General features: G+C 46.5%; 1 protein-coding gene across 3 annotated transcripts in view; it reads right to left on the bottom strand.

The window, feature by feature from the left end:
- ANAPC1 (anaphase promoting complex subunit 1) overlaps window positions 1-7,287 on the bottom strand; it is a 33,900-nt gene extending 26,613 nt beyond the window's left edge. The window contains exons 1-12 of one of the 3 annotated variants that reach the window (XM_054062547.1): window positions 6,929-7,287; window positions 6,680-6,841; window positions 6,135-6,177; window positions 5,844-5,947; window positions 5,383-5,465; window positions 3,922-3,995; window positions 3,524-3,672; window positions 2,785-3,008; window positions 1,946-2,155; window positions 1,191-1,286; window positions 670-760; window positions 486-551 (exon numbers count right to left, since the gene is read on the bottom strand). In XM_054062547.1, coding sequence (XP_053918522.1) covers window positions 486-551; window positions 670-760; window positions 1,191-1,286; window positions 1,946-2,155; window positions 2,785-3,008; window positions 3,524-3,672; window positions 3,922-3,995; window positions 5,383-5,465; window positions 5,844-5,947; window positions 6,135-6,177; window positions 6,680-6,841; window positions 6,929-7,141 — 1,515 coding nt within the window. In that variant the 5' untranslated portion in view covers window positions 7,142-7,287. The remainder of the gene's footprint in view (window positions 1-485; window positions 552-669; window positions 761-1,190; window positions 1,287-1,945; window positions 2,156-2,784; window positions 3,009-3,523; window positions 3,673-3,921; window positions 3,996-5,382; window positions 5,466-5,843; window positions 5,948-6,134; window positions 6,178-6,679; window positions 6,842-6,928) is intronic. The other 2 variants (XM_054062548.1, XM_054062549.1) reach the window with 2 other exon arrangements.
- Window positions 7,288-14,857: the final 7,570 nt, after the last annotated feature.

Here is a 14,857-nt window from a genome sequence, read left to right as displayed (position 1 = left end):
AAACTGTAGTGCCCAAGTTCTCTGCACAGAGAGAGATATGGCACCTGTGTAGAATTTAAGAAAATGATTTAATTATTTTAGATTAATCATGTCCATCTAAACAACAGCCCTTTAATATCTAAAACTATCTGATGTGCTAGAAGGAAGTTTTTTGTTCAGAAACAATTCTTGTTTTCCATATTCTTGATGTTTTCTTTCTTTAAAAGCATTTTATTACTTTAGAATCTTACTGTCACTGAAAACAAGCTCGAGAGATTATTTAATTGCACCACAAGGTGCCACTGATTCTTCAAAACTACCTTTCCAGCACTGCACAAACTACACTTGGTATGTGAGCACAGCCACCTTCCCAAGTAAGTTCCAAGTGAGCAGCGGTCTACAGTAGCTTAAACCAACAACTTGTAATGTACAATGCACACAGGATCCCTTGTAAAGCTCAGTTTGTAATCAAAGATTTATTTTGGGATAGGAAAACTGCTACTTACCCGAACTACTCCAGAATAAAGCACTAAATTTCCACTGCCTTCCAGGACCAGCAGTGTATTAACACCCTAAAAGAACCAAGTAGAATATTCAGCTTCTTGTATTTCAGTAAAGAGAAAATAGTTGGACAACACAGGTGAAAAAGCAGGACACTCCACAACTAACAGTCCATACAAGCGCACATACCTCCACGGGAGCCGCGTCCTTTGCTTGAATGTTGGTAACAGAACCAAAGATCAGCTGTGACTTATCATTGCTCTCTTGAAATTTTACACACCTAGAGATTTGAGAAAACAGGAAACGAAGTACTGACCTATCTGTTGTTACAGATGGTGCAGTCGCTTTTAATGTGGTACACCTGGTTCCTTTCTCCTTCCTTTGCTTGCTTTGCCCTGCTAGTCAACTTAATTTTCACTCTGCTAGTCTAATTAAAATTCCCAATATACTTCTAAAGGGTAGAGATAAGGACAAACAAGAATATAATTAAAACTACAGTGAATGTTTTCTCGCAACTTCAGTTTTATTTAAATAGCCCAAATAATTTACACCACCACAGATACAAACAGGTCATATGACAGCCAGTGATGTAGCACGTTGTCATAATAGACTCAACTAGCTGAAAGAATAAGTACGTTAAAACCATATCCTGCTGGTAATTTCTAGAGCACTCCCCTTTGTTCACCTGACTCCAAGACAGGGATGCTCACCGCAGATGGAGCTGGGATTCCACCAAAAAGCATAAGAACTTCTGCCCACAAAGGTCAGCAGTAATAAAAACTTTTGATGCTTGGGAATTCTTCTCTCTGTAAGAGATACAATGATCAGCACACTCTGATCAGCAGACTGTTCAGTCATAGAATCATAGAATCACCAGGTTGGAAAGGACCCACTAGATCATCGAGTCCAACCACTACAAACATTTTAATGAAGGAAAACAGTGTCCACAAGGTGTAGGGTCACAGTGGACTTCAATTAGCAGTGCACTAAGTTGCCATACTGGCAGTCTCAGTTTCAGTCACTACTCTTGAAACTGATTTTTCCAGCACTCCAATCTCCACATTCCCCACTTTTTGGCATGCACCATAGCACTTGCTATTTGGCTTTGATCTCCTGTTCAATACTAGGTTGCCCTTTTGATGGTAACACACAGATACTCCTCGCAGAAGGTAATAAAATCCCCAAAGCCATGACCAGGTTAGAAGCTGCTTTGCTATAGATCTCATTAAACCACTCCTCAGCTCAGAGGGCCATAGATAGCACAGCAGGTAAAGTTGTTTCTAGTTCCCAATTCCCTTTTCAAGGCAGCTGCAGAAATGTTGTTAGAAGTGCAGGCCCGCTCATCTATTTTAAGGCAGAATCACCCGCAGGAAATACACATTAAAATAAGCTGTTATTTTACTTTATTTCCACCCCCCTGCAATGGAAATCCAAAACTTCTCACATCCCAATGCAAGCACCAAACCTTATGTTTGTGACTGTTTCTGTCCACAGATGATCTATACACAGTTCAGGAACAATTGGTTCTGTTTCTGTTATAAGGAAGGTATCGCTGCAAGTGCTGTTTGGAGAATGGGTAATACTGTGTCTCCTTGGTGACTGTGCATTGCTGGAAAAGTTGAATCGCTGCACTCCTGAGAAAGAATGAACTCCCATGGCAGGAGAATGAGAGCGGCTGCAAACAAAGACACGAGACACGACTGAAGAGGAAGGGATTTTCAAAATCAGGTACAGAATCCCAGGGAGCTCATACACTAGCAGAGGCTCCAGAAAAAACCCAAAACCACACTAAACTGGTAGCTAGTTTAGTATTAGTTTCCTTTAGCAATACGCTCCAGCATAAGAAAATGATTATCTGACTCATTTCCAGTCACCTTAGTCTGAATCCCTTAGATGAGATTTCAAAAAAAACCCAACATTTTGTGTGGTCCATTCCATCAAAAGTCCCTCCCAATCTGTTCCCTCTGAATATGGCTTTCTTTAGAAAACCTAACTGAAAACACTCCTGGGACTCAGAAGAGACTGTCCCCAACTACACTACAGACTGGCTGTGTGACAACAGAACAGCCTCTTTGGTTTGCATACACTAATCACTCCTCCTGTGCTATACGGATAACAGCACACCAAAGGTCACACGGGCATTCCAAGAGGGCTTTCAGATGCTGTAACAGAGGAGGCACCTGTCCACCTAAGGTGAAGACTTTTAACGGTAAAGAAAGACAGTCAGCAATTCCAGATGTGCATCCTATTCCATAGCTTGTATTCTTTGGCATTGTCTGTCCATGCATCGTGTTCAGGACCTACCTCAAAGCAGCCATGTTGGAGATAGACGGTGAGCGGGACTGCATGCTGGGTGATGACAGTGATCTGCTCTGGCTGTGGATAGATGAGTAGTTCTGGAAAGGGGAGCCCACAGGAGAGTCTCCTTTTGAGAAGCTTCTGAGATGAGCAGTCAAAGAGCTGCTAGTGGCCATATGCTGTGGTGTGCCAAACATCTGCTCCGAGAACTTCAGCACCATGTTCTGCTCCTGGGAGAGAAAACAGAGTTGTCTACGCACAAACAGCACATGGGCAATAACAGCTAGGAAGATGCCCAAAGAGCTTGATTCCTCAGTTAAGTGTTAAAAAATCATGACTCAGCAGGTGCTCAGCCTAAGAAGTTATTCCTGCCCACCATGCTCTCTCACTCCCAGTCACAGAAACTACTCCCATGGATTTCAGGGCACTAAGTTGTTTGTCACTTTTCTTACAGAACACAACAGCTTGAGCGGAGTCAAAACCTTCTAGTACAATACAAGGAATATCACAATAAGCAAAGTATACTTCATGACCATCACCAACATGATCTTCTCGACTGTAGTACAGCCAAATACATGAAACAAACTATTAAAAAAAAGCCCATCCCACCTCAACAAATATCTTACTCTCTTATAAATAAAATAAATCACAGATGCCAGGCATTTCTAACACATGCAGTCATAAGGGCATATTAGAACACATAAAAATTGTTTATAATGCTATTTAGTCAATGATAAATTTGTACCTCTGGCTTTACTCTCCGAAGAGTCCAAACACTATGTAAACTCTGCACAGTATCATAGGTCATCACAATGGAAGGGTCAACATTGAGAAACACGATCCTCAAGGTGCAATCAGCAACGTACTGCACTCTAGCAGAACTACACACACCTGCTAAAGAAGCAGTTAGTCATTTCTGCAGCTGCGTTATCAGTTACAGTTAGTATTTCTCATGCTCTCTTTTCTTCTGCAATCTGGGTTTCTTTCCTAAACAGCTTCCCTGTTCATGAAGCATCTAAAACAACCCACTTCCAATTTCTGGCTGATTATTTGCAAATTTTGTAATGCAGAAAACGCTCAAGCGACCCATTATGCCAATGGTCTGATGGGCTCCAAACAATACATCTAAAGATGTAAACTCACCTCCAGGCTTACAGACAAGAGGTGCTATCTCATCTAATGGGTGTAACATGCTGAACATTGTAGGCAAAGGTTCTCTAGAAAGAAACCAAACAAAGCATATTTAAAAACCAAATGTTAATATGCATAATTGTTCTCTCTTGTAGCTGTTACATGTACTGCAATCCCAAGCCAGTTCCTCAGACATTAACAAATCACAGCCCAAAATCTAACAGTAGAGACCTATATTCCATTCACAGAAGCTTGTTGGATTAACTGAGTAGAGTCAAAGGCTGGTGTATGAAACAGGATGATAAAATTTTGTTGTACACCTCCCCAGAGCACTCAATAATGACCCCACCTGGTGGCCACAAGATAGACTGGACAGCCAGAATGAACAGAGCTGGAACCATCTGACTTAGGAGGAGGAAGAGTATGAAGAGGAGAAAGTCCTTAACCCAGACTCAGCTTAAGCGTCCAGGTTCCACAGCTCCTAGGTCCCAGATAAGCAGATAGCCACCAGGTCATTTGTATCCATCACAAAGCAGCCCTCAAACTACCCTTCTGTGGGGGCAGTAGCAAAGGGAGAAATTTTCACAGAAGGCCAGCTTCAGTAGGGTTAATTATGATTTTTGCCATGTACTCCCTTGAACATTTTCATGACCTCCACTTCTTGTCCCAACTCTTCCGAAGCCTAGAGAATCACAAGTGCCTGGAATGGACACATAAAGCCCAAGAGAGAGAAAGTGGCCGCATTAAAGCTGCTCAGCAACACACTATCCCGCTCCTTAACCTGCTTCTCAACCATAAAGCACAGGGTCTACAATTCTCACCAAATAGGTAACAGGATGATCTATAGAATTAAAGCAAACAGCCTGCAGCTGAGAGAAAGTACGTCAATGGCAATCCCTCAGGGAATCTTCCAGTCTACTATCGCAGCACAGAACCAGTTCACCAGACAAACCTCAACTAAATCAGATTAGCAGCACCCATGTCATGCTTCCCATGCCCTGTTCCCAGGATCACTGCTCTGAGCTAGTTCTTAAGACAAGGCAACATCAGAGCTATATAATGGATTGTCAGTATTCAGCCCTTTCCCACTGCTTCCTGATATTTCCCCCATCATAGAAGCACAGAATTATTAAGGTTGTTAAAGGCCTCTAAGATCATCCACTCCAACTGTCAGGCCAACATCACCGTGCCTACTAAACCATGTACCGAAGGGCTATGTCTACATGCTTTTGGAACACCTCCAGAGATGGTGACCCCACCGCTTCCCTGGGCAGCCTGTGCCAATGCTTCACAACTCTTCCAGTAAAGAATTTTTTTCCTAATACCCAATATAAACCTCCTCTGGCACAAATTGAGACCATTCCCTATCACAAACACACAGATAGTCTCATTATAGCTCTTCCAACTCCTGCACTCATGTATTATATTAGCAAACAGTCTATAACAAAACAACCAAAGCCACTTGTTACACACCTGGGTGGACTTGGAGGTACCTCATGAGAAGAGCTGCTGCGCTCAAATAACAAACCATACTTTGTTGGCCAGACATTTGCAACCTACAAAAAGTCACAAACAGATTTACGATAAAAAAAAAGAACCAAGTACTTGCTATATTTACTATGTTTCATGTTTGAGGATCTCATTAGAGCAATGTAAGACGTTCAGGCCTTTTCTTGAAGGGTAATGTAAATCAGACCAAGTTCTCAGATTACAAAGCAGTCATACCCATACTCTCCCACCTCATACCATTCACTGTCACTACTTCAAAAAGAATGCAATGCCCAAACCACACTGCCAGACTTCCACCAGCTTTGTTGTGAAGCACGCGGGCAGCCACCACCAGAAGTGCTTTATGCACTCTTCCCCACTCCAACACCACATGCAGCCAGAAAACAAGCCCATCTGTGGACAAGAAAAGGACGGACAGCACTCACCTGAAAAGGTAAAGCAGCAATGTACTCCTTTCCCTCTATGCTATGCATATTTATACAGGAATTCTGCAATATGCAGATACATTTCTCTACTATTTCATCACTGCCTGAAATCGGGGGAAAAAAAAACACACAGTGAAGTTTCTTTCCTCGGGCATCTTCTGTACACAAAATGTAAACTTGAGGGGGGAGCGGCTGTCTTAACAGAGTTGGTGTCTTGATGATTAAACTTATCGCACCAAGAGAGCTGAACTCAAAGCACTTGCTTGGCATTACGGTCAGCAGGAAACTTACCGCCAGATTTTTCCTGGGGGATAATGAAGTCGCACCACAAGGCCTAAAATCAAATACAGTACGATTATTTCTAAAAAATGAGCAGATACTACCGCATAGTCATAGAATCATAGAATACTTTGGGTTGGAAATGACCTTAAAGATCACCTAGTTTCAAGGCGTCTGCCGTAGGCGGGGATATCTCCAACTAGATCAGGCTGCCCAAAGCTCCATCCAACCTGGCCTTGGACATCTCCAGGGATGGGGCAGCCACAACTTCCCTGGGCAACCTGTGCCTGTGCCTCACCACCCTCATCGTGCAGAAATTCCTCCTTATGTCTAGTCTAAATCTGCTCCTCTCCAATTTATAGCCATTCCCCCTAGTCCTATCACTACATGTCTTTATGAAAAGTCCCTCCCCATCTTTCTCGTAAATTCTCTCCAGGTACTGGAAATCTCATCGCTCCATACTTCCCTAAACAACTCCACCTCAGGACACTGAAAACAGCATGTACTTCTTAGCGAACACCCATTCATTCTGCCGCCACCTTTCCACATTTTCGTACCTGCAGGACAGGGCTGTCAACAGTGAACGCCTTATAAATGGCAGACGCTTGGTTTCTGCTGCCTTTGCTCCAGATGACCATGTTGCTGGCCACGTACAGCTCTTCATCGTAGTCCACCTCTTCCCCAACATCACTGACGCCTTTCCTCAGCTGCCAACTCTCCTGAAAACCAAGACGCGTTTAAGGGATCCCCGCAGGCCGCGGCTCAGCTGCGGCCACCCAGCCCCCTCCTAGGGCTCGGCCTCGTACCCGCTGCCGCTCGTGGATCGTCACCTCGCGGAGGGAGCCCACCAGCCCCGCGGCCCCGTCGGAGGAGCAGAGCTCGGAGGCGGGCTGCAGCCGCCGCAGCTGCAGGCTGAGGGCGCTGGGGTGGCGCCGGCAGTGCTCGCGGCCCCGGGGGGCGAACTCCTGCAGGTCGCCGGCCGCAATCATCGTCGCCCTCTCGTCGCAGTGGTCCGACATGGGGGCCCCGATATCCTCATTATTTCAGGCACAGAAGCACAGCCCCCTTCGCCCACCGCAGCCACCACCGGGACGCGGCAGTGCGGGGAGCAGAGGGCCAGCACCTGTTCACGCGGGCGCCGCCATCTTGCGGCTCCCGCCCTGCCCCGCGGCGCCACCCGAGAGGGGACGGGCAGGAAGCGTCACCGAGGTGAAGCGAGAGTGGGTGCCGCCATCTTGCGGGCCCCGCCCTGTGCCGCGCTGATGGAGGAGGGTAGGGGTGAGGGCAGGCCGGAAACGGCTCTGCGGTGAAGCCAGCCTGGGCGCTGCCATCATGCAGGCCCCGCCCTGCGCCGCGCGAGGATCGCCGGGAGCAAAGTCATAGACTCATAGAATAGTTCGGGGTGGAAGGGACTTTAAAGATCATCCAGTTCCAAACCCCCGGACATGGGCAGGGACACCTCCCACTAAATCAGGCTGCCCAAGGCCCCATCCAACCTAGCCTTGAACACCTCCAGGGATGGGGCAGCCACAACTTCCCTGGGCAACCTGTGCCAGTGCCTCACCACTCGTGGTGAAGAAATTCCTCCTTATGTCTAGTCTAAATCTGCTCCTCTCCAATTTGTACCCCTTGCACCTTGTCCTATTACTACAAGCCTTTGTAAAACATCCCTCCCCAGCTTTCCTGTAGCCCCTTCATGTACTGGAAGGTCGCTATAAGATCTCAGAGGCTTCTTTTCTCCAGGCTGAACAAACCCAGCTCTCCTCATATGGAAGGTGCTCCAACCCTCTGATCATCCTTGTAGCTTTCTTCTGTACCTGTTCCAACAGCTCCATCTCCTTCTTATGCTGAGGATTCCAGAACCGGACACAATACTCCAGATGAGGTCTCACAAGAGAGGAGCAGAGGGGCAGAATCACCCCCGTCTCCCTGCTGGCCACCCTTCTTTTGATGCGGCCCGGGACATGGTTGGCCTTCTGGGCTGCGAGCACACATTGCTGGCTCATATCGAGCTTCTCATTGACCAGCACCCCAAGCCCTTCTCTGCAGGGCTGCTCTCAAGCATGTCATCCCCCATTGTGTATTGAAATCAGGGGTTGCCCTGACACAGGTACAGGACCTTGAACTTGGCCTTGTTGAACCTCATAAGGTTCGCACAGCCCCACTTCTCCAGCTTGTCCAGGTCCCTCTGGATGACATCCCGTCCTTCCAGTGTGGCAACTGTACCACTCAGCTTGGTGTCATCTGCAAACTTGCTGAGAGTGCACTCAATCTCTCTTCTCTTCATTGATGAAGATATAAAAAGCACCGCTCCTAGTACAGACCCCTGAGGGACACCACTTGTCATGGATCTCCTTCTGGACTTCGAGCCATTGACCACTACTCTCTGAATACAACCATCCAACCAGTTTCTTATCCACCGAACCATTCATCCATCAAATCCATATCTCTCCAATTTAAAGAGAAGGATGTTGTGTTGTCCCTGTGGCCTCACATTTGGCAGCGTTCCCTGAGGGGAATCCTGCTCAAAATGCCAGTGTTGGGGTGGTTGCACCAGTGTTTTCGTTTTTGGTTTGGTTTGGTTTATTTTTTTTTAAAGGAAAATAAATACTATATCTAAAAATCTTTACAATCTTAAGAAGGGCTACAAAGCTAGTGAAGGGTTTAGAGCACAAGTGTTATGAGGGGTGTCTGAGGGAGCTGTGGCCTCAGTCTGGGGAAAAGGAGGCTGAGGGAATGGGCCCAGAGGAGGCCGTGAAGATAATCAGAAGGCTGGAGTAGCTCCCATATGAGGACAGGCTGAGAGAGTTTGAGTTGTTCAGCCTGGAGAAGAGAAGGCTCCAAGGAGATCTTATAGCAACCTTCCGTTACCTGAAAGGGGCCTGCAAGAAAGCTGGTGAGGGGCTTTTTACAAGGGCATGGAGTGACAGGATGAGGGGAACGGCTTTAAATTGGAAGGGGTAAGATTTAGATTAGACATTAGGAAGAAATCCTTCACTATGAGCATGTGAGGCACTGGCACAGGTTGCCCAGAGAAGTCATCGCTGCCCCATCCCTGGAGGTGTTCAAGACCAGGCTGGATGAAGCTTTGAGCAACCTGATCCAGTGGAAGGTGCCCCTGCCCACAGCAGGAGAGGGTGGAATGAATGGGCTTTGAGGTCCCTTCTAACCCAAGCCATTCTATGATTCTGTGAGGGGAGACCTTATCACTCCCTATATCTTCCTTAAAGGAGGTTGTAGTGAGGTGGGGGTTGGTCTCTTCTCCCTGGTAGCTCTTGACAGGACAAGGGGAAATGGCCCCAAAGTGCGCCAGGGGAGATTTAGTTTAGATATTAGGAGGAGTTTCTTTAATGAAAGGGGGTTATCAAGCACTGGAACAGCTGCCCAGCTAAGTAGTTGAGTCACCATCCCTGGAAGTGTTTGAAAGATGAGTAGATGTCATACTTGGGTATATGGTCTAGTGGTGGACTTAGCAGGGCTGGATTGATGGTTGGACTTGATGATATTAGAAGCTCTTTTCCAAGCAAACCCTTTCTATTATTCTATGAAAACAGGATTGCTGGTGTGCGGGTGGGTACTTCAGCCACCTCAGCACTTTTGTGCCCATTCCTTTCGTGCCCATCCCTTTCCCACTTCCTAAATCAACTTTCCTCGTGAACGTGCACCTGTCTCACCTTTCATGAACCAGATTGTCCATGCCTTCTCTTCAGGCTGTAGCCAGCAAACAGTCAAAGGACTGACCTGTAAACCTCTAAGGCTTGCGACACAATCCTCCCCTCAGAGACAGCCCTGCGTTTCTGCTGTTAAATATTTTAATAGATTCTACACCAATGCTTCAACATCTTATTGCTTTCCTAGAATCATAGAATGGTTTGGGTTGGAAGGGACATTAAAGCTTATCCAGTTCCAACCCTCCTCCCATGGGCAGGGATACCTTCCACTGGATCAGGTCACTCAAAGCCTCACCCAGCTTGACCTTGAACACTTCCAGGGATGAGGCATCCACCACTTCTCTGGGCAACCTGTGCCGGTTCCTCACCACCCTCATGGGAAAATATTTCTTCCTAATATCTAACCTAAATCTTCCCTCTTTCAGCTTAAAACTGTTCCCCCTCATCCTATCCCTGCATTCCCTGATAAAGAGCCCTCCCTAGCTTTCCTGTAGGCCCCCTTCAAGTACAGAGATGCTGCTGTTTCTGCAGGTAAAATATTATATCAGCTTCTACACCGGTGCTTCAATGTCTTTTTGCTTTGAGGTGTACAAGTTCGCACAGCATGGGATTAATTTACCTGTACAGTTTAAGCAGTATGTATGAGCAGTTATTTTCCAAAGGCATTGTGCCTAGGAAATGGAAAAGACAATCGACCTTAGATCATTTCAAAAGACTGGCAGGACCCCCCAGAACCCTGTCACTCTGTGGTCATCAACAGGCATGTGGTACAACCCCCTTCACAAGATTTAGATGGTCATGCGATAGGGATTAGCATAACCTGTTGGAAGTCTGGGCTCCACTGACTTACATCAGCTAAAAGTGTAGCTCCTGATATACTGGTGTTCAGTGTCCAAGATGGCTGTTCTCCTGTCTGGAGTGCAGAAGGGTTGTATCATCCACCATCCCTTCTGCTCACTGCACTTGTAAAGGCTAAGGGTGTCGAAACCTTTGCAGCTGCATCTCTGGCTACCAGCACACTAGGTGTCAGGCAGTTAGCCTGGCTTTTCTGGTGAGAACCCCCAAATTTTGCCAAGGGAATGATATGTTGAAGTGCATTTCTCACCTGTGTGTAATGGTGCTGGTATGGGTTCCAGCATCTGCTGTTCTGCCTTCATTGGGTGTCACAGCAAAACATGCAGAAACAGTGCTCTGGGATGTACTCAACTGCCAAAATCTAGCGGGGTAATCAGATTATTTTTATTCTTATAAGAACAAGTTTCACTGATGAGATCAGCACTGTGCCATGCTGGTGATCTGCCCATCTTGCAGGCACCATAACACTCACAGGCGTCTCTACCATGCAGACGTGTCTGCAGTAAGCAAGCTTATCCTGTGGTCTTCTCAACCATTTGTACGTTGCAAAAGGAGCTCTTTTCTTTACCTCTCACCTTTATAATTGCTCACCTAAACAAGAGGGTATTGCTGGCTACAGATCACAGCCAGATACTAGCTTTCAGCGTGCACTGAAATGGTGTATTTTCTCCATTTCTGTCCAAGCAGCATATCAGAAAATGCCTTTTTTTTTTTTTTTTTTTTTTAATTAGCACAAAAGGAGCCTGTATTTGTCTGACAGGCAGTCATCGCAGAGCAAAACCTGTGTGAAGTGCCCCGATGGGAACTGGAAGGGAAGTACATTCTGACAAGGGTGTTTTATTTTCAAGACAGTAGTTTCACAAGAGAAATCAAAGGAGGAGGTAGAAGCTGTGGGAGAATTGAAAATGTATTTGAAATCTTGGTTCCAGCATATGGTTTAGGGAATCCTTGGTTCAAACAACGACAATAAGCACTATCGTTTTCTCAGAAACGAGAAGCAGCCTACTGGGGAAAGCCAGATTTAGGAAAAGCAAGAATTCCCCAAGCTACAGAGCACTTTGAAACTGTATCACAGCTTCTGGTAGGAAGACAACTGGAAGAAATGATAGCTTGGATCTACAGATCCAGCCAGGGACCAAATTTCCATATGGAGAAAAATCATAGAATCATGGAATGTTTTGGGTTGGAAGGGGCCTTAAAAAACATCCAGTTCCAACCCCCCTACCATGGGTAGAGGCACCTTCCACTGCATGAGGTTGCTTAAAGCCTCATTCAGCCCAGCCTTGAATGCCTCCAGGGATGGGGCAGCCACAACATCTCTGAACAACCTGTGCCAGTGCCTCATCACCCTCACAGGAAAATATTTCTTCCTAATATATAACCTAAATCTCCCCTCTTTCAGCTTAAAACCATTATCTCCCCATCCTGTCCCTGCACTCTGTGATAGAGAGCCCCTCCCCAGCTTTCCGGTCAGCCCCTTTAAGTACTGGCTAAACAAATCCAACTCTCTCAGCCTGTCCTCGTATGGGAGGTGCTCCAGCCCTTGAATCATCTTCATGGCCTCCACTGGACTTGCTCCAATAGATCCATGTCCTTCTTGTGTTGAGGACTCCAGCACTGAACACAGGACTCCAGGTCTCACGGAAGCAGAACAGAGGGTCAGAATCCCCTCCCTCGCCCTGCTGGTCACAATTCTTTTGATGCAGCCCAGGACACGGTTTGCTTTCTGGGCTGCAAGTACCCATTGATGGCCCATTGCTGGCTTCTCCTCCACCAGCACGCCCAAGTCCTTCTCCTTAGGGCTGCTCTCAGTTCATTAATGGGTATTTATACAAGTGAGACTTCTAGGAAAGTAAGAACGTCCAGGGCTCAAAACAGGGAAACTTCAAGCCAGTGTCCAACCTTTGGAGATGACTTTCTGCTTTTGCGACAAAATCTGCAGACCAGGATAAATTGTCCTAGAAAGAAGCAGCTGAGCCAAGGAACAGAGTGTGCCCAATAAGAGATTGTAGCACATGCCATGTTCCCAAAGAAAGCAACACAATGAAAAAGGCATTTTAGTAAGGCTACAAAATGTTCAGTTTTCTCTGCAAATTGTTTTGAGCTGCATCCTGTGTCTGGGGTATAACATTGAACACAAATAGGCCATCTGCCTTGAGCTAAAAACATGCTGCCAAAAGAGTTTGGTATTTAAAAGAACAGGAGCCCCTGCAAACAGAAATAAAAATGGACACAAAGAGGAAGCAGAAATAAAGGAAATAAGATATTTAGCAAAAAGAAAAGAAAAATACAGAAATAACAAAGGGGAAAAGAAATCTGGGCAGATAACAGCCCAAAGCCTGATTGCCGAATGCTGTTTCTGCTAAATGGTCCAATTTCACAAGTATTACGTCGCCTCCAAAGTCTCCCAACACTCTTGTGAAAAAAAGGATGTCAGTGCTCTGAAGTGAAACTGAAAAAACCTGAAGGGTCAAGTTCAGGCTCCAGCCTGGCACCCCAAGGCTCTGAGGTGCCTCTGAAAGTGCATACCACACTCATTGGGATCCTCCTAAGAGAAAACCGAGAAGGCGTTCCAGCCCATGGCAGGGGGCTTGGAACTGGATGATCTTTAAGACTCTTCCAACCCAAACCATTCCATGATTCTATGATTCTATGAATACTTGTGGAGCTGCTGGCGTTATCAGAAGGGGATTATAACTTCTCATCCAGGCAGGAGAAAAGTGTAATGATAATGACAGGCATCTCTGTGCTCATGAGCAGGACTCTGTGTGCATATATATGGAGACTCAGCAGAAGATGGACTCAAAGGGTACTGGCCCCTCCTTGGAGGGATGGCCTGGGCGATGGATCCAATAATCTTTGCACTGGAGAGCCAGGGGCTGAAAGCATGGCTTGGAAACAGTTGATACCTGTGCAATTATCTGCATTCTGCTCTGACCTCCTCCTTCTGAAGGGGAGAGGTGGATACTCCCTCCAGTGTGTTCTGCCCTGCGCTACAGCACCTGGAGAGCTGCAAGCTCAACCAGTTTATCTGGTTCAGTGTTGGATCCTGGCACTCAGACAGATGAGACAGGCAGCCTTTGTTTCCAGTTAAAGGTTCTCCCTTTATTTTGGTCCTCCTTCTTTTGACATCAGTTGCTTTTTTTTCCCCTTTCCCACTGCCGGGGAAGGCTGTGAAATATTTCAAGGGCCAAATGCTGACAGATGCCCAGCCCCAGGCAGTGAGAATAGGGGATGCTATTTGGGGAGATCTTGTGAGCCTGGCCATAGGTGTACTTGGGACCAAAAAACACAAGCTGTTTGTGTGCAGACCCCAGCAACTGTTGAGTTTGGGCTCTGAGGTATGGAAAGACACAATCTGTGTGGAGGAAGGCTGCTGAATCTGCTACTGAGTCTCTATTCTATGCACTGTAGAAAGGAGATCAAGGATGGTAGCGTGCTGGGTGAGGTAGAGCTGCTTGTGACCAGAGGAGTCAGAGTGCTCAGACTATCTCCTGCTGGCTCCTTTCAGACCTTCCCTATCATGAACCTGGAATGAGAGTTTCTCCTCTCTTTTCTCCTCTCTGTTTCTTTCTCCCCCTCCATGCGCCACCCACTTCTTCCCATCAAGCTGTGCCCAAAAGAACTGCAACAAACCCTTTTGAGCTGGAGACTAGTTCACACCAACACTGAGCAAAACCCAAGCTACTGTAAAGAAATGACCCAAATTAGGGGATTTTAGAGAGCTGCTTAAATCCTCTTTACATCCCCACGTGTTCTCATTGTTTAGGGTTTTTTCCTCCTCTTTTGTAGAAATTGCTCTTTCTTCCTCACTCTGTGTTAGTGGGGCAATTATATGACATTATCCTCATGCGAGGGGCTGTTTCCACTCTGCAGCCCACAAAGTCTAAAAGCCTTTCCATTACTTTGTTCCTAAAAACTGCAAAGCCAGCAGCTATGGGGAATGCAGCCAGATGAAAGGACACCCATTCGGCAAAGGCTGACCACAAATGATGGTCTCATATCAGCAGCCATCTGGAAAAGACAGAGGGACAAATGCCTGCCCCCCCCCCCCACCACCCCATCTCCTCCTACTCCCTGAGTGGCATTGGAATGCACTCAAAATCAGAAGAAAAAGCGACGCTGCTGGAGCAGCACAGAAGGTCCTGGCTCTTAGGCACCACTGAAGTTGCTCAGTCTTCTTGCAGCAGCTTTAGTACATGTTTCTTC

This window comes from Cuculus canorus, chromosome 3, assembly GCF_017976375.1.
Source record: "Cuculus canorus isolate bCucCan1 chromosome 3, bCucCan1.pri, whole genome shotgun sequence".
NCBI classification, from domain to species: domain Eukaryota; kingdom Metazoa; phylum Chordata; class Aves; order Cuculiformes; family Cuculidae; genus Cuculus; species Cuculus canorus.
The sequence above is the reverse complement of the archived record's forward strand: the minus strand, read 5'-3'. Positions and strand labels throughout refer to the sequence as shown.